Genomic DNA, 19819 nt, shown 5'->3' with positions numbered 1-19819 from the left:
CAGTACCCATTTATGATAAAAACTCATTAAAAAATGGGCATAGAGGGAACCTACCTTAACTAATACAAGTCATATATGATAAAACCTCGTCAAACATTATTCTCAATGTTGAAAAACTGAAGGCATTCCCTGTAACATCAAAACAAGAAAAGTGCATCCACTCTCACCACTATTACTCAACACAGTTTTGGAAGTCCTAGCCACCGCAGTTAGAGAAGAAAAAGAAATAAGAGGAAATCAGTTTGGAAATGAAGAAGTAAAACTCTCACTGTTTGCAGATACATGATAATATAATAGAAGGCCCTAAAGATATTATCAGAAAATTACTAGACCTAATCAGTAAATTCAGCACAGTTGAGGATACAAAATCAATACACAGAAATCACTTGCATTCCTATGCACTAACAATGAAAAATCAGAAAGAGAAACTAAGGAATCAATCCCATTTACCATTGCAACAAAAAGAATAAAATACCTAGGAATAAACCTGCCTAAGGAGACAAAAGAGATGTATAAAGAGAATTATAAAACACTGATGAAAAAAATCAAAGACAACATAACCAAATGGACAGATACTCCATGTTCCTGGGTTGGAAGAATCAATGTTGTAAAAATGACTATACTATCTAATACAATCTACAGAATCAGAGTGATCCCTATCAAATTACCAATGACATTTCCCACAGAACTAGAGCAAAAAATCTCACATTTCATAAGGAAGCATATAAGACTCCAAAGAGCCAAAGCAATCTTGAGAAAGAAGAATGGAGCTGGAGGAATCAACCTTCCTGACTTCAGACTATACTACAAATATACAGTCATCAAGACAGTAAGTTAATGGCACAAAAACAGAAACATAGACCAGTGGAATAAGATAGAAAGCCCAGAGATAAACCCATACACCTATGGGTACCTTTTGACAAAGGAGGCAAGAATATACAGTGGGGCAATGATATATAGTCTCCTCAATATGTGCTGGTGGGAAAACTGGACAGCTACATGTAAAATAATTAAATTAGAACACTTCCTAATACCATATACAACGATAAACTCAAAATGGATTAAAGACCTAAATATAAGACCAGAAACTATAAAACTCTTAGAGGAAAACATAGGCAGAACACTATGACATAAATCACAGCAAGACCCTTTATGACCCACCTCCTAGAGCAATGGAAATAAAAACAAAAATAAACAAGCAGGACCTAATTAAACTTAAAAGCTTTTTCACAGCAAAATAAACTGTTAACAAGGTAAAAAGACAGCCCTTAGAATGTGAGAAAATGATAGAAAATGAAACAACTGACAAAGGATTACTTTCCAAAATATACAAGCAGCTCATACAACTCAATACCAGAGAAACAAACAATCAATCAATCAATCAAAAAGCAGGCAAAAGACCTAGGCAGACATTTCTTCAAGGAAGACATACAGATGGCTAACAAACAGATGAAAAGATGCTCAACTTTGCTCACTATTACAGAAATGCAAATCAAACCTACACTTAGATATCACCTCACACCAGTTAGAATGGCCATCATCAAAAGTCTACAAATATTAAATGCTGGAGAGGGTGTGGAGAAAAGGGAACCCTCTTGTACTGTTGGTGGGAATACAAACTGATACAGCCACTATGATAGACAGATGGAGATTCCTTTAAAAACTAGGAATAAAACCAGCATATGACCCAGTAATCTCGCTACTAGGCTTATACCCTCAGAAAACCAAAATTGTAAATGACACATGTACCCCGATATTCACTGCAGCACAATTTACAATGGTAGAACCTGGAAGTAACCTAGATGTCCATCAGCAGATGAATGGATAAAGAAGCTGTGGTATATATATAATTCACACACATATATGTGTATATATATATATATATAAAGTGGAATATTTCTCAGCCATAAAACAGAACATATTTGGGCCAGTTCTAATGAGGTGGATGAACCTAAAGCCTCTTATACAGAGTGAAGTAAGTCAGAAGGAGAAAAACAAATATTGTATGTTAATGCATATGTATAGAATCTAGAAAGATGGTATTGATGAACCTATTTGTGTGGTAGAAATGGAGAACAGACATATGGACAAGGGTTGGGAGGAGGAAAGAGTGGGTGGGATAATGGCATGAGTAACATGGAAACATGTACATTACCATACGTAAAATAGATAGCCAATGGGAATTTGCTGTATGACTCTGGGAATTCAAACCAGGGCTCTGTAACAACCTAGAGAGGTGGGATGGGGAGTGAAGTGGAAGGCAGGTTCAGAAGGAGGGGACATAGGTATACATATGGCTGATTCATCTTGACGTTTGGCAGAAACCAACATAGTGTTTAAAGCAATTATATTTCAATTAAGAATAAATAAATGTATATAAAATAATAAAGAAATAAAGTTAAATAAAAAAGAAGGTTGGCTTGCTGTTTGAGATGGTGAGGGGTCGAGTTTCTCCCTGCATGCTCTCTGATGGGTGCAGCAGGAGCAGAGTTTAATTTCTGGTCTTCTTTCAGCCAACAGCAACCCAAGGATGGTCTCCACACTGACACAGAAGGCGTGCACAGCTTTCTGAGCACCCCGCATCTATGAATCGCCCTCTTCATCCATCTGCTGAGAACACACAGTTCTGCCTTGAGTGCTTTTTAGAGGGCATGAACCTTCATCTGGCACCACCACTCAGTGCTAAGTCACTTGCGCTGCTGGTACCCAATGTTATGGCCAATGCCAGTTTCTAGCATGCTGAGGGCTGCTATTTTCCCTCCCCAAATACCACGAGCCCTGCTGATTCACATGGCAGAATGGAAATGTGACAAATTCAGACAGAGTAGGTACTTTAGAGGCTCTGAATGTGTGACTTTCTGGATGGGTTTTGGGAAGTCATTTTATCTTTTGTCCTGGGCTTCAGTTGAGGAAGATATGATCAGGAACATATGTCCCCAATTATTTCAGAGACATCAATTTTTTAAACTAAATGTAGCCTGATAAGAGTAAATATTACACACATTGAATCTTTAACTATATAAATCATGCAACAAATTTAAGGCAAAATTATAAGTTCATTTTTACTAATTGCCCAGGACATGGGTTCCATCATAACATTTTCACCTTTTTTCCCTTCCACATTTATTCCTGAAACAATGTTGGTCCTTACACGTGTCCATAGTGGTATCTCCTTAATAACAGGTTTCAGACCCTGAATTCCAGGGAGGCTGCTTAGCACCTTATATGTATTTTCTCACTTGATCCTCACACTATTTCTTGAGGTCAGAACAATTATAATCTCCACCATACAAATGAAGAGACTGAGGTTTAAATGGCTGCAGGAGTTTGCCTCTGGACACATCACTGAGCATGGCTAGGCTAGGATCTGACACTAGTCCACTCAGCTCTGTGGTGCAGCATCATGAAACAGCACCTTGGGCCCCCACCACACTGTTCCTACAGCTCCTATGTCCACCATTCCCTACCCAACTAAGCAGTGCAAGGAAAATGTTGATTTTCCTCAACTGCTGAAGTTACAAAAAAGGAAAATGTTGATTTTTTTTTTTTTTTGCTTGATCATATCAGAGAGAACACTTTGGAAAAATTGAGAAAATTCCCATTCTCACCAAAGGATAACAGTCAAACTGTGAAGGCTGAAGGAGTCTGCCTACCCTCCACAGAGCTCTCATGACAAGTGCATTTGTCTGTTGTATTATTCTATACATGGTGCTGGTTTAGTCGCTAAGTCATGTCTGACTCTTGTGACCCCATGGACTGTAGCCTTCCAGGCCCCTCTGTCCATGGGATTCACCAGGAAAGAATACTGGAGTGGGTTGCCATTTCCTTCTCCAGGGGATCTTCCTGACCCAGGAATCTAACCCAGGTCTCCTGCATTGCAGGCAAATTCTTTACCTACTGAGCTATGAGGGAAGCCCCCTTTATGTAGTGTAGCAATACCAAATCTTGTTTTAATCACATGTCTATTTTACTTACCCCATTCTAAATAACCATCCAAAGAACTCTACGTATAGAAAAGGATTTTGATTTTCTGCTACCAACAACCATCTGTAGAGACTTAGCTCCCAAATCTGTGTCATCATCAGATGCATATGGTAAAACCACCAAGTGGCAACCTCCTCTGGACTTTTCACAGGAATCCTGAGCTTAAAGTGTTGGCACCACATCCTACTCCCCATCTCATTCCTCAATCTGATTCCCCTCAATGATAGCAAGTTGCTCCTCCAGTAACATTTGTCAAATGCCCGAAGACCCCACATCCCTCACCCAGATTTGAAAACTTGTTGGTTGTGCTCTCAGACACATTCCCCTCTGCATCTCCTGTTCTCAACTTTCATCACCAATTTCCTTCCCAACTCTTCTTATTGTTTTAACGGCCTCCTAACTTGTTTCTCTGCCTCCGCATCAGTCCTCTCCCATCCACCACTTACAGGAATGCCAACGTGATCTTTCCAGTACACACATGCAGTCTAGGCCCTCCCCTTGTTAAAGCCCCTCAGGGATTTTGTGCATCCAGTCCGAGCTCTCCAAACTTTAACGAAAGGCTCATAAAAACATGCAGTCAGCTCAGCTCACCCTTTCCTGTCTGGTCTCCTTTATCCCTTTCCCAACTCACCTGCCCATTCCACCAAGCTGAGTCGCTCAGAGTTCTCTGACATTCTCATGCTGCTGTGCATTGGTCATTTTGCCCAGAGAGTCCTTATTTCTTTTCTCTGCTGGTCAATCCCAAACTCACTTTTTGAGACTCAGGTCCAGAGTGAGACAATTTTCTTGAGACCTCCTTGATTGCCTTTAGGCAGAGGTAAGTCTTTCCCTCACAGCCCTTGAAATACAACTCATTATATAGCACTCAGTAATATGCATTTTGATGATTTCTTTACTAGTCTGTATCTTCCAGCTAATTATAAGCTCTTCTGGAGCAGGGCCCCCGTCTTTTTCATCTTTGTGCCTGTAGCACCTAGCATGGCATTTTCTACGCCTGGGGTCCTTCCTAAAAATTTGCTGAAAAAAATGAATAAATAAAAGAGTTAAATTTATCCTGTCAAAGTATAAGTTCATACTGATCTGAAATTTTCAAAATTAACTAATCAAAAAATTTGACTTGAGCACATGATATATAAAGCATGATGTTGCTTTAGACCCAAAGAAGTGCTAAATGTGGCCTGTGGCCTCTGGCTTTAAAAACTTGTAGTCTAGGGATGGACCAGGTAACCATAACAATAAGTGCTAATTAAGAGAGAAATTATTTTAAAGAACTGATACAAAGGAACTTCTCAGTGCAAAGTAGAATGATTTACATGAATGAAATGAAGTTGGGTTATAGGAGTTTGGAGTTTAAAGAGATCACTATGGTCTGGGAAAGGGGTTCTATGGAATATAATACAGTATGTTAGACTTCACTTTGTAAGCAGCAAAATGAATTAGCCTATAGTGGTTCAAACAGCAAAGAGAAGATAATGACTGAAATGTTGAGGACAGGCTGGCTTCAGACAAGACTCTATCTAGGGTGCAGAGAACACTACTGTTTCTCTCTTTTTCTCCAATAGCACCCACGTTTTTCTCTTGCAGGGTCCATTTCCACCTCATAACCCTACATTTTCTTTCCTATAAGGCTCTAGCCAATATATATTTACATCTCATTATGTTTGATGAGTTACATAGTTTCTCTGAAGCAATCACTGTTGCCACAAAATTGAGACATTCTGATTGATTTCAGTCAGTGGCATCCCAAAGTTTGGGCCAGGTCAATAGCACCAATCACATGGCTGATATTATGAGAAGGTGGTTGTTTAAAAATATACAGGATACCTACTCAGGCAGCAAATCACTGGGGTGGGGTGGGGGGGGGCGTGCAGTAGTATGGGTCAGGAAGCATGGTTGACTTGCTGCTCATGTCTTTTTTTCCTCCTAAGCCACAATGTCAAAAAAATTTCTCACAACATGCAGCCTCCCTGCATTATCCTTTCCTAAATCATGGCAGAAGAAAGAGCTCTGAAAACTGAGATGTCCCAGAGGGATGGTATGGGGAGGGAGGTGGGAGGGGGGTTCAGGATGGGGAACATGTGTATACCTGTGGTGGATTCATGTTGATGTATGGCAAAACTAATACAATATTGTAAAGTAATTAACCTCCAATTACAATAAATAAATTTATATTAAAAAAAAGATCAACAGCTCTTGACTTCTGGTCTTGGCTCTGTCAAGGCATGGAATCTTTCTGATTCTCAGTTTTCTCAACTTAGATGCAAACTAGCATAGATCAGATGGATAAAGAACAAGGTCCTACTGTATATCACAGGGAACTATATTCAACATCCTGTGATAAACCGTAATGGAAAAGAATATAATGTATATACATATACAACTGAGTCACTTTGTTGTACAGCAGAGATTAACACAACATTGTAACTCAGCTATACTTCAAAAAACATAAATTTTTAACAAGCCATGAGAAATGATCAGTTTGAAAGCCCTTTCAAAAGCATCAAAGTATACTTAGGAAGGGCTATTGGTAATTCACCTTAAGTGTGCAGGTCTACATATTTCTTGTCTTGAGAGATTAAGAAGATTATGTGAATGAACCCCTCAGATTCTCTGTTGCTTCCACTCTAGGGCATCTGGCCATTTCTCCATACCAACCTTGATGCTTTTCACTGAAGTAATGGGAAAACTTACCCCAAAGGGCTTAGACAGCAGGACACCTTATTCCCTCCTGAGGATAAGTCCACAAGAAGGTGGGTTCTGGGGATATTCTCCATCACGTATTATATAATGATCATTGTATATATCTCTCATGACTTTGGAAAGAGTTGAGAGCACATAGTTCTTGATAGGTACAATGCACAATAAGTGGGCAATGAATAAATAGTGGATTTGAGGTGAAATTCTGTAATGTATAAATAAACTTAAGTAAACTTAAATAAACAATAAGTAAACTTAAAAAGGTGATTAAAATGGCATTTTTCAGATAGAAAAGAATAATTTTAAGATTCTCACTTAGCAATGAGCATCCCGCCTACGTATAAAAGTTACATGCTGTCCCAAGAAGTAAATGTAGATCCACTAAGTCATGTGAATAAAAGATCTTGTTTATCCAAAGCTTTCACAATTTGGTCTGTGTGAATGATCCTCAAAATTACTTCTTTTGTAAGGCTTATCTTCCTATGTCCAACCCGTCCTTGACCCTCTACCTCATGCCAGGGGCCAGTGACACTGTCTTTGCCTTCAAACAGCTCACAACTAGTCAGGGATAAAGATGTAAAACAAATAATTACACAAATGAATCACAGCCATTCTTAGGGAGAAGCACAGAAGAGGAAGCAAACATTGAAAGGATGGTATCAAGCAGACAAGAGCTCAGAGAAGGCTCCCAGAAAGAAGTGACATTTCCACTGAAATTGGGAAGGGAACATGAGTGTGAGCAGGGAAAGGAAGCACATTCTGAGCAGATGGGAACACTGCATACAGTCTCTGGAATCAGGAAGTTTTGGCATATGTTGCAGAGTATCTTTGTTTGGATTTCCCGAAAAACAGACTCTGAGACTGAAAGTCAAAGGAGGTGAAGGAAGCACCACAGTGGAGCAGAGCAGTAAGGCAGGAAGAGGAGTGTAGCTTCATAGTCCAACTCTCACATCCATACATGACTACTGCAAAAATCATAGCTTTGACTAGATGGACATTTGTTGGCAAAGTAATGTCTCTGCTTTTGAATATGCTGTCTAGGTTGGTCATAACTTTTCTTCCAAGGAGCAAGTGTCTTTTAATCTCATGGCTGCAGTCACCATCTGCAGTGATATTGAAGCCCCCCAAAATAAAGTCTGTCACTGTTTCCATTGTTACCCCATCTATTTGCAATGAAATGATGGGACTGGATGCCATGATCTTAGTTTTCTGAGTGTTGTTTTAAGCCAACTTAAACTCTTTCGTACTCATCTCTAAACAATATCCTTACCTCTACATGGGATTAATGCAGATTTTGTGAGGCTTGAGGCTTATCTAATTTTGAATCTTTCTTTGTGGAAAAAGTACAACACTACAAATAAAAACCTGATACAGAACTTTGGAAGGATCCACATAAGTGAAGGTTTCTGAATTTTAAGCTGCACTAGTTTCCCAGTAAATCAGGCTCTGACCTTGATTAAGGGTGGCTGGTCCTCTCATCCCTTAGCTCTGCATGGTTGCTCTGACCTCTATGCCTTGTTTACATTGCTTTTTTACCTGAAGACATCCCTCCTCCTCCTTCAACTCCTGGACCATAATTTTTCAAAGTTTGGTTTCACAATGCCTTTTGTCATTCTCCCCAGCAGAAAGCTCTCCCTTCCCTGCAGGCCCACAATCATATTTAGAACCCAGGATGAGTTGCCTCATGAGAGCTTAGAGAACACTGTGAGTGGCTCTGTTTGAAGGGCACACACTGAGCCTTCTCCAGTTAGTCTTGAGCACCGGGACTATTTCTACTTAGATTCTACCTCAGCACTTATTCAAGTTCTGGGTACAGCAGGAAAGAAGGGAAAAAGGAAAGGTGTTACAAAGGCAAAATCATGGGGCTTGGAGTAAGGCCCACTTGGGTGTAACTCTGCCCTTGTTAGTGTAGGGTCTCTGGCAAGCTGACTACTTCTGAGTCTTAGTTTCTCTCTGACAAATGAATGTTTGTTTCCCAACATTGTTGTGAGGATTAAGTAAAGCATTTATCATTCACCATGTATCTATTCAGCCTTCTCTTGGGCTGCTTTCGGCACCAGAGGCTTGGGATAGCTGTGACTGAGTGATACTCCCTGTGTAATTGTTCCCGTAGTTGAGCTGGGAGATGGAAGAATGTGATGTATCAGGATAAGGCCAACATACAACTGGAGCAGAGCAGGTGCTCCATAAATAGTTGTTAAATAAATGACAGAATGAAGGAATTCAGAAACAAAAATGATCAACTTTGCAAAATAAGTAACATCTGACGTATCTGCACCATCATCCACGTGAAAGTGTAACCCTGAATATAACGGGCATGGCAGTGCATGTCACACAATGCTACACGTTAAAGGAAAGCAAATCAACAGGAGAAAGAAAGCAAGGACTGAATGAGGGGAGAGGGGAAAAAAGGAAGGAGAAAGGCCCTCAGAAGACTAAAGGGGAGGAAGGGCGTCAGGGACCCACCTGGCCAAGCGTGCACTCCATGCCGCCCAGGAAGTCGGCCTCCTTCAGCCCGTTGTGGGTGCTGCTGATGTCATGGACCTCAAACCGCAGGCGCTGCACCTCCTCGAAGTAAAAGTCCACTGTGAACAGTTTTGAATAGACTGGGTTGATGCAGGTGCGAATCACCTCTGTTCTGTCAACCTGCAAGACAGAGGAAGAGAAAACCCATCAGGGACCAGGGCCTTGTATCGTTATCCTTCAGGAAGCTTCATTTTATGGTGCTCTGTCTCCTTCCAAACTGTCAGTGCCCTCCACCAAGTCACCAGGGTGAGCAGTCTGGACATCTTCAAGGATACACCTTCTGAGAATGAGTCATGGTTCAAGGAGGAAGATCAGAATAATCTGAGCTTTACGTGTAAGGGTTTTAGAGCACCTCGTATTGTTAAGTAATAAAGCAAGAAGATGGATTATTATTAGGGGCCACCTGGAGCCCTAGGAAAAAGTCTGAAGGCATGTTTTGGCTCAGGAGGAAAAAAATCTGCACTCAATTCCTGGTGTCTTAGTGACACAGTTGGGCAAATAACCTTGTAGATGTCCCTTTTAGCCAGCCCTATTCTAGTGTTAGCGTCATATAAATTCCAGTGTCACATGAATCCCTGTGGTCTCAAGTGTGCCTCTTATTGGGTTTACACGTTGACTCAGTAGTTTCAGTCCCTCTGTCTCAGTCCCCTCATCAACCAGTGAGGGCTAGAGGATTAGGGCAGTGGTCCCCAATCTGTCACTAGGGACTGGTTTCCTGGAAGACAATTTTTCCACAGACCGGGGTAAGGGGGACGGGGTTTGGGGATGATTCAGATACATTTATTGTGCATTCCACTTCCATTATTATTAGATTGTGATATATGATGAAATAAACATACAGCTCACTATAATGCAGAATCAGTGGGAGCCCTGAGCTTCTTTTCCTGCAATTAGACAGTTCCATCTAGGGGGATGTGAGCGATGGAGAGTGGCGGTAAGTATAGATGAAGCTTTGCTCACTTACCTGCTGTTCACCTCCTGCTGTGTGGCCCAGTTCTTTACATGCCATGGACTGGTACCAGTTCATGGCCTGGGGATAGGGGATCTCTATATTAGAGGTTGAAAAACCCCTAGTCTCTAATGTTCCAGGAGTGAAGATTTCCCCAGCCTTCTGAGATAATAACTCTCATTTCTCCCTCACCCTCTTCCCCATTCTGTGCCCTAGGAGACTGGTTGGCCTCTATGGATTCCTGGGCTCCCTGGACCTCTGGGTGTTGGAGGAGGGAGGAAGCTTGAGGAGCGACTTGGCAGGAGATCAGAAGGACATGGCCAGTGTCTCTGCACCTCTCCACACAGTCTGCTAGCAACTCCGTTCCATAGAGGGAGCTGCCACCAGAATCTGGTGACACGGACCTGACCTTCAGACCAAAGGATGGTGATGACTTTCTGCAGCTGCCACAGCATCCTTGGTTGACTCCCTTATCCCATGCCCATGCAAAGAGCTTCTGTGTAAAGAGTTCAGCCTTTTGAGGGAAACACTGGGAATGCCAATAGGGTACTCTGCTCTCTGCTAGTACCCCAACCACTAAAGCTCATCTCTTCCACATCTGTCCCAAATGAGAATACCCAACACCACTTATATTCTGTGAAGCCTTAGAGGACCAAGTTACAGATAACCCAAGATCCTACAGTAGTTCTCAACTGGAGATATCCATCACTCACATTTCATAGGTCAATTGGAGTCTACATGTATTCTCAGATTTCAAAAGGAAACATCATTTTGTCAATCAAAAATATTGCCCGCCATACCAGCAAACAAAGGATGCTGCAGCCACCAAGCCATCACAATACAGTCACCCTGATGGTGAGCCCTGAGGGAGCTCAGGATGGAGAGAAATGCGCTGCCAGCAGCCAAGCCTTCAGCCACTGCAGCAGCCCCACGGGGTACCCTGAAGGGACTCAGGATGGAGAGAAGCAGGATTCTGGACCCAGGTAGCTGAGGTGCATATCAAAGGAGTGGTTTCAGTGAGCCCCGACTTTTGCATCTTCCCATACATAGGAAAGTGCTAAATTTCATTAGCTTGAGACAGCTGTTTTTCTTTAATGAACAGGTATCTTTTGATGTTCCCACCACCTGATTTTTGTTGCAAAAACTCTTGTATATACTGGCTCCTCACCTTGCTTCTTGGGGGCAGTTTCTCAGAGTTATTTGAGATGCTATTTCTCAGGCTTGAAGTGCTCAAAATGTCCTCTGAATAAAACATAAGTCTCAACTTTTATGTTGCGCAGTTTTTTTCAGTCGACAGTTTATTGGATACTCCCCAAGAGTCATTCATTAGCACCAACGGTGAAAAACACCTCCCCACTTTCATTACAGTACCAGGAGAGTTTCTCAATAAAATGAGGGAAGCCATTTTTGACCATATCATGCATGTACATGTTATCCAGCAAAGAAAAAAATCGGATACACTCTTGATCTCAGGGTTTGATCCCTGGCCCCATCTCTTCCTATGCAGGGCCTTATGTGAGAGAGGGCTACCCTGTAAGGAGTACCTTCTGCTATTTCTGGTGGGATAGATGATCCTGGCTGTGAGGAGAAGGAGAATATGGTTCTTTTACGTCCTGCTGCAAGAGATAGAAAACCAAACCTCAATCCACTGCCGATTAGGATTCGACAACAAGCTACTGCTCAGACCAATGGTTATTTGACTCTTTCCATGAAGAGTCAGCTATTTGAGCTTAATTTGTATTTTTTAAAATGTTCATTCTGGGAGGCAGGATTGTATATGTTATTGACTGATTATATGGGTACAAGATTTATTATATTGGTATACTTTTATTTTTTTGTTATTAAGAAATTATACTTTTGAATAATAGTAAAAATCAGAGGCCTATCAGTTAATACTGTCCTGGAGGTGTTTCATTCACTCCACTTAAGAGTAGTTTTCAGCCTCTTCTTTGGCGTCAGCCTGCTCTTATGCCTTGAGTTTTTCCTAATAAAACTGAGCTGTAACCTAGCTGTAAAACTGGTCTGCCATTTCAAATCTTTGCTATGGTGAGACAGAATCAAGGAAATTACACACTCTTCCAACATATATGGTGCCATTTCTCGGATTTAACCTGGCTGGAACAACATTAGCTCAGCCCCTGTGAAGCAGAGGCCAAGCACAGCAGAAGCCCAACTTGGTGAAATCTCACGCAGTGGAAGCTGAACACCAAGAAAACCCAGTGCAGTGGAAGTAACAAGAAGCCCAGCAGGTTGGAAACCAGGATAGCATAAAAACACTGGGCAGAAAGCTCATGCAGCTGAGTCCCAGATTCCAGAAGACCTCTAGTTAAGAAACCTTGGACCACTGGACAAAATCCAGAGAGGGATTGTCAGAAGATCCTCTGACCAATCCTGAGGAAATCTGGTACACTGATGGAAGCAGCTTTGTCTTAGATGGGAAAAGAAGAGCTGGATATGCAGTAGGCTCCAATTTCGAGATCATAGAGGCCAAACCTTTGCCACCAGGTACTTCAGCACAATTGGCTGAGCTCATAGCCCTGACTTGAGCTTTCGAGCTGGGAAAAGGAAAAAGAATAGGCATTTACACTGACTCCAAGTATGCCTTTCTGGTGCTACATGCACATGCTGCTATTTGGAAAGAAAGGGGCCACTTGACCACCTGAGCAAGTGTCCCCAATCAAAACTGGTGATAAAATCCTTAGGCTCTTGGAGGCAGTCTATCTGCCCACTGAGGTTTCAGTCTCTCATTGTAAAATACACCAAAACAGGAGCATGGGAATGGCACGAGGGAACCAAGCAGCCAATCAGGCACCCAAGAGAGCAGCAGTACAGAACCATGATCTAATAGGGGCTGCCACCTTAGTTCCACAGACTAATTTGCCAGAAACTCCTTCATATACTGAAGGTGATACTCTTAAAGCTAAGAATGAAGGCTTTTAAGAGGATCATATGGGGTGGTTCCAAAAGGAGGGACTCCTTTTTCTGCCTGGGAACCTCCAGTGGAAGTTGGTTAACTCCTTACAAGCCACCACTCATTTAGGGGAGAAGGCCCTCCAAAGATTACTAGAAAGGTCCTTTAGAGGAACAGGACTCCAAACAAGTATAAGGCAAGTGGTTTCCTCTTGTCCCACTTGCCAGTTAAACAACCCCCAAGGAGCTTGAAGACCCCAGCTGGCCCAGCCCGTCCAATGGGGTGGGACCTACTCAGGAGAGGACTGGAAGATATCAGTATCTCAAGGGTATAAATACCTATTAGTTATGACAGATACATTCACAGGATGTATTGAAGGCTTTCCAACCCAGACTGAGGAGGTGTTAAAAAAAAAACAAAAGTGCTTCATGAAATCATTCTGAGATTTGGTCTGCACAGGTCATTACAAAGTGACAACGGGACACCATTTTCTTCTAAGGTCACCCAAAGGATCTCTAAAGCATTGGGCATTACTTATTACCTCCATTGTGCCAGGAGGCCTCAGTCTTTAGGAAAAGTAGAAAGAGGCAACCAATTCTTAGAATCAGTGATAAAAAAGATAACCCAGGAGACCTCCCTGGGATAGGAGAAGGCTTTACCAATAGCTCTCCTCTGCACGCATATCGCCCATATACTATGGCCAGTGGGCAGCTCCAATAAGATATACGCTTGCGGGGTAGCAACCAGGACCCAAAAAATTCTAAAGACCTAACACTATAGGCTCCAGGGACTCAAGTCCTAATTAAAGTCTGGAAAGATGGGTCCCCAAAGGCTCAACTCCAGCCCACATGGAAGGGCCCCTACCCTGTAAACTTTCTACCCCCACAGCAGTCAAGGTACCAGGACATGACTCCTGAATTCACTACTCATGAGTCAAGTTGTGGAAGAAAACAGAAGAGGACACTCAATACACCTGTGAGCCCCTGGAGATCTCAGATACCTATTCAGAACTACAAATGAGCACCATTCTAGTGAAAACTCCAAAAATTAAGTTTCTGGAGATAAGATCTCTCAGGATAGCTCTAAAGAGCCAACACAGCTTGGCAGGGGTGGTACTCCAAAATAGACAGGAGATAGATCTCCTGATCCCTGAAAACGGAGGGACTTGAACCACCTTGAATGAAGTGTGTTGTTTTTGGGTAAATACTTCCAACTAAGTTGAAGAAAGTCTCACAGACCTCAAGCAAAACTTTCAGATCCTACAGGATCTCAAAGAATGAGCTGGAGAGTTCTTGGGGTGGCTACAACCTCTCTTTGGGGGGTCTTTCACCTGGAAAGGGGGAATTTGGAGTTGGCTAATGCCCCTACTAATCCCTGTTATCGTCATATTGATGCTGCTTATGATTGCTCCTGCTGCTGCTGCTAAGTCGCTTCAGTTGTGTCCGACTCTCTGCAACCCCATAGACAGGAGCCCATCAGGCTCCCCCGGTCCCTGGGATTCTCCAGGCAAGAATACTGGAGTGGGTTGCCATTTTCTTCTCCAATGCATGGAAGTGAAAAGTGAAAGTGAAGTCGCTTAGTCATGTCCGACCCTAAGAGACCCAATGGACCGCAGCCTTCCAGGCTCCTCCGTCCATGGGATTTTCCAGGCAAAAGTACTGGAGTGGGGTGCCATTGCTTTCTCCATGATCGCTCCATGTATTATCAATTTTCTAACCTGTTTTGTCTCTGCCCAGGCCAACAAACTACAACATGGAGTGCCAGTTCAACAAGGATATATAAAACTACACCTGACCACAAAAAATATCACTCATCCTTAGATGGACATCACTATAAGGACTCTGAGGCTTGGGAGAAGCAAGAAGGGGAGGTTCAATGTCCCCTCATTGTCTCAGCTCAGCAGGAAGTAGCCAGAGATACTACGACACTCCATTGCCAAAGAATTGGGCCTCCCGTCTCTTGAGGGGGGAATGTTAGGTAGTTAGAATAGGAAAAAGGAGTCCAAAATGGCAGTGGCTAAAAGACAAAGAAAGGAAAAGTCTGCAAAAGTGGAACAGAAGGAAATCCGTGGACGGGAGTGAGAACTTCAGGTGAAACAAACGCTCCCCCTTCTTGGCTAGCCCAGTTTGCATAGGGCAGGCTCAGGGGGAGAAGACAAATGTATAAAAGGAAGAAGCCTAGAAGGATTGAGTCCTCTCCTTTGGGGTCGACCCACCCTCACTCCTTGAGGGTGTACTATCCTTTGTTTTTCCTAATAAAACTGAGCTGTGACAGAAAAAAAAAAAAAGTAGTTTTCCTTTAATTTGCCAACAGAACGGAAGTACTATTTCTATTGCCCTACCTTTGGGGGGGAAAAAAACACAGAGATTATCTGGCAACCTGGGGCTGGATTTGTACATGGAAACCAATTGGGGGCTGCCTCATTCAGATGGGTGTTCTTTCTCCACTTTCCAAGCTCTTAATCTTCAATGAATTCTTCCATCTGACTCCTAGAGTCATTGTTGCAACTTTTGGTCAAAATTCATAGTATCATGAGCCATATGATAAAAGATTTAACTGCATTCATGTAGTGCCTTTTGATAGAGGGTTTTGAAACCACAGTCCCCAAGAAGTAACTTGTAGGTGGATTCTCAAGATACAGAAAAGATGCTTTTCTTGTGGCTGAAGGAATAGAGTCCTGGACAGGTTTAGATTATAAGAGATAGAAGATGCAAACTCAAGTCTTTATTTCTCTGCTTTAACCATCCCAAAGGGCACAAATGGCTGATGTGCATCAGTTCTGCTGGTTTTCTTCTCACTTCTTGATTTTTAAATGCTGATCCCACACAATCATCATGCCACACCTCAGATGGACCATCCAAAGCAATACTGAATGACTTCTTTTTGTGAGGGAAAGGACTGATTTGGAAACAAGTTAAGTAACACATATTTGCATTACCAACATAGATAATTACAAGGGTAATCTCAGGACCAGTGAGACTCCTGAGTATGGATGCTCAGGACTAGAAGGACAATGATGATGGGGAAATGCTTGTAACACTTGCTGATGTTTCAAAACATTTGGCGTTCCTAGTCTTTATGGGAGATACATTATCATTTCTGGAGACTGAAGTTGGGTTTAACCTGAGCAACAGAGCCTAGGATGGCTGTTGTTTCTCATCGAGAGGCTTCAAGGTCAAGGCAGTTATTTCCAAAGGACCACCCTTTGCCTGGTGCTGCCAGTTGCATCAGAATAATTGGGGGCAGGTTTCCCTACACTCAATTCATGATCCCTACACTTGGGGTTCTGATTCAATAAGGGGGGGAGGTGGGAGGGGGGTTCAGGATTGGGAACATGTGTACACCCGTGGAGGATTAATGTTGATGTGTGGCAAAACCAATACAATATTGTAAAGTAAAAAAAAAAAAAAATAATAATAAATTTAAAAAAAGAAAAAAAAAGTAGGGGATCCTAGAAATGTGTATTTTAAAGGTGTCCTAGGCAATCTGAATGGGAGAATATCAGAGTAAAAGAATTGAAGAGATGCAAGGTCTAGCTCTTGCTCTTATGTGGTTTTTTTTTTCTTTTTGTCAAGGTTTTAAAAATTTTGCTTTCTTTCTGTTACCGAGTCTGCAAAACTGTCAACACTTCTCTCTGCTTCTCTCCTCTGCAGTTGTAATGACTGATATCCTAGTGTTGCTTATGGTTTGCAGAACATATTCACACCCATTTTTGTTTGATTCTTAGAACAATCATATGCTGTAGATTTATATTATTTTATATAAGAGTAAAATCAAGGTCAGACATCAGGACAAAGTACTGGATGACAGAATAGGCAGTGAGCTCAGGCCTTTTGACCACAAAGTCTGGACTATTTTCTTAATTCATCTTTATTCATAAGCATCCCTAGAAGGAAAGAAAAAAAACTGTAGCTGTGTTATGATATCATGATGATAGAATCAATCATTGAATATTGCTTTTGATGAGATGCTATTTTAAAGACTTTCATCTAAAACATTTTTCAGCACACCAGTTTCTCAGTATACCAGTAAAGTTTATGATAGTCAATGTTTATGGAAGGCTTGGTGTGTCAGAGGCACTCACTTTTAAAAAATGCATTATTGAGGTATAATTGACATAAAATAAACCACATCTACTTAAAGTACGCAATTCGGTAAGGTTTGATATGTGAAACTTTCCCCACAACCAAGTGAAGGCACCCATGACCCCCTACAGAGTCTTCATGTCCCCTTAAAACCTTTCTCTCACCCCTCCCTGCCTTTGTTCCCAAGCAACTACCAATCTGTTCTCTGTTACCATAATCAGTTTGTATCCTCTATAATGGCATATAAGTTAATTGCAGACTGTGTAATCTTTTTGTATTTATTCTCTCATTCAGTGTAATTATTTTGAAATTTATTCATTGTGCATCAGTGGTTCATCTTTTTTATTTCTGAGTAATATTTCATTGATGAACTGTTTCCAATTTGGCTGTTACACATAAAACTGCCATGGATATTCATGTACAAACATTTGTATGGACTTTATATTTCTTCTCTCTAGGAGTGAAATAGGTATATGCTTAACTTCTAAAATTCTAACTGGTGTGTAGTGGTATCACATTGTGGTTTTAATTTGTGTTTTCTTAATAACTCATGAGGGCTCTAATAGCATCTTTTCAAGTGCTTATGTGCCATCTGTCTCTTTTGGTGAAGTGTATGTTCAAATCTTCTGACTCTCTTTTCATTCTTATGACAACATTGTGATGTAGGTACTATTATCATCCCCTTTCCTGAGAGGTAGAGAGACACCCATACCTTTCCCAATTTCATACAGCTTGTGAGAGGTAGGATTTTTCATCTTTATGCTAAATAGTCATGCAAATTTGAAGCTTTTTCACCTAAATCCTCTTGTACACAACAGACATGGATATGGAACTAATGGGGAAAGTCAGTGAATGAAGCTGTAGTTGTGTCTCCAGTTTGTCCGCTGGCATATTGGAGATACAAGGGGAGCCCCATACACTGCCCAGGGAATTGTGTGTGGGACAAGATCAGTCTGTCATCAAAAATAATTCAACACAGATAATGGCCATCTGCTCCCTGAGTCCCCCAAGGGCTGGGACTGACAGAGGCAAAGGAGGTGAGGGGACTGAGAGGTGAGCACTAAACAATGTGATGCTATTAATGGGGAAAAACTAAAGCCAGGAGCCAAAACTGATGTCTCACTGAACGGTTTAAGGTTTCCTGGAGAAGTACAAGTCTTTATCCCAAGGATAACAGGGCTGGAGAAGAGTGATATCATGTGCCAGAGAGAGACATAACCTAACCCCTAGGGCAGGCTCATAATTAGATATTATTTAAAACTTATATTCCTTAAATATTTTCTCAATATTTATTTAGTGAGAGTGAGGAGAAACTAACTTTCTCTGAATAAAGAAAGGATAATGTTAGGATCAAAAATAAAGGAATGATTACAGACAATTTTTCAAACCATGGAACTTCCAAAGGGACAATTAAACCACATAGAATTTAGATATTAAGATAAGTCACTGAGTCACAGGAATTAGCATTATTCAGCTTCAGATGCTTTCGAGTGCTGGCTGTGGGGTTGGTGGACTTCCCCACAGCTGCAGGAAACAAGTCACTGGTCTTGAAAATCACTCAACAGGGGGAGATAGGTTGGTGCTGGTGAGATATGGCTTTTATTTTCATTGTAGTGGGTTTTCTACTTGAACAGGACTAACACTCTTTCACATTTTGCTGGTTATGTAAGAAGTCACACGTGGGAACCTGAGTTTCCTGACGCCAATTTTGTGCTATGTCTTTGTGGTTACATCATTCTGGTGGCGTGCCACATGGACGGTTCCTGCTCAGTAGGAATGAAAATATGCCTGAGTATTTGTCAACTTTTGCTTCTCCTTCAGTTATAATATCCTGGGCTAAAGCTAACCTTGCACCTGAACATATGTGGTCCTCAGTGGGGGCAATACTCACTTTTCTACGGAGCACATGGAAATGCATAGAGGTGTCTGGGGTTGTCACAATGATGGGGTGACTTCAGTTCAGTTCAGTTGCTCAGTCGTGTCTGATTCTTTGCAACCCCATGAATTACAGCACGCCAGGCCTCCCTGTCCATCACCAACTCCTGGAGTTCACTCAGACTCACATCCATCGAGTCAGTGATGCCATCCAGCCATCTCATCAGCCTTCATAGTCAATAAGGGAGTACAATGCAGTACTTGGGTGCAGTCTCAAAATGACAGTAATCTCAGTTCATTTCCAAGGCAAACCATTCAACATCACACAATCCAAGTTTATGCCCCAACAATTAATGTCAAAGAAGCTGAAGTTGAATGGTTCTATGAAGACCTATCACACCTTCTAGAACTAACACCAAAAAAAGATGTTTTTCATCATATAGGATTGGAATGCAAAAGTAGGAAGTCAATAGATACCTGAAGTAACAGGCAGGTATGGCCTCTGGGTACAAAATGAAGCAGGGCCAAGGTTAACAGCAAAAACAAGACCTGCAATAGCTGTGGCTCAGATCATGAGCTTCTTATTGCAAAATCCAGGATTAAATTGAAGAAAGTAGGGAAAATCACTAGGCCATTCTGGTATGACTTAAATCAAATCCCTCATGATGATACAGTGGAGGTGAGGAATAGATTCAAGGGATTAGATCTGGTAGATAGAGTCACTAAAGGACTACAGGTGGAATATTGTACAGGAAGCAGGGACCAAAACTAACCCAAAGAAAAAGAAATGCG

General features: G+C 41.7%; 1 protein-coding gene across 2 annotated transcripts in view; it reads right to left on the bottom strand.

Annotated features, from left to right (window-relative positions):
* CPNE4 (copine 4) overlaps positions 1–19819 on the bottom strand; it is a 636937-nt gene that overhangs the window by 233691 nt on the left and 383427 nt on the right. For both annotated transcript variants that reach the window (XM_027960460.3, XM_060395793.1), the window contains exon 3: positions 9148–9327. In XM_027960460.3, coding sequence (XP_027816261.1) covers positions 9148–9327 — 180 coding nt within the window. The remainder of the gene's footprint in view (positions 1–9147; positions 9328–19819) is intronic.

Source organism: Ovis aries, chromosome 1 (genome assembly GCF_016772045.2).
Source record: "Ovis aries strain OAR_USU_Benz2616 breed Rambouillet chromosome 1, ARS-UI_Ramb_v3.0, whole genome shotgun sequence".
Lineage (NCBI taxonomy): Eukaryota > Metazoa > Chordata > Mammalia > Artiodactyla > Bovidae > Ovis > Ovis aries.
The sequence above is the reverse complement of the archived record's forward strand: the minus strand, read 5'-3'. Positions and strand labels throughout refer to the sequence as shown.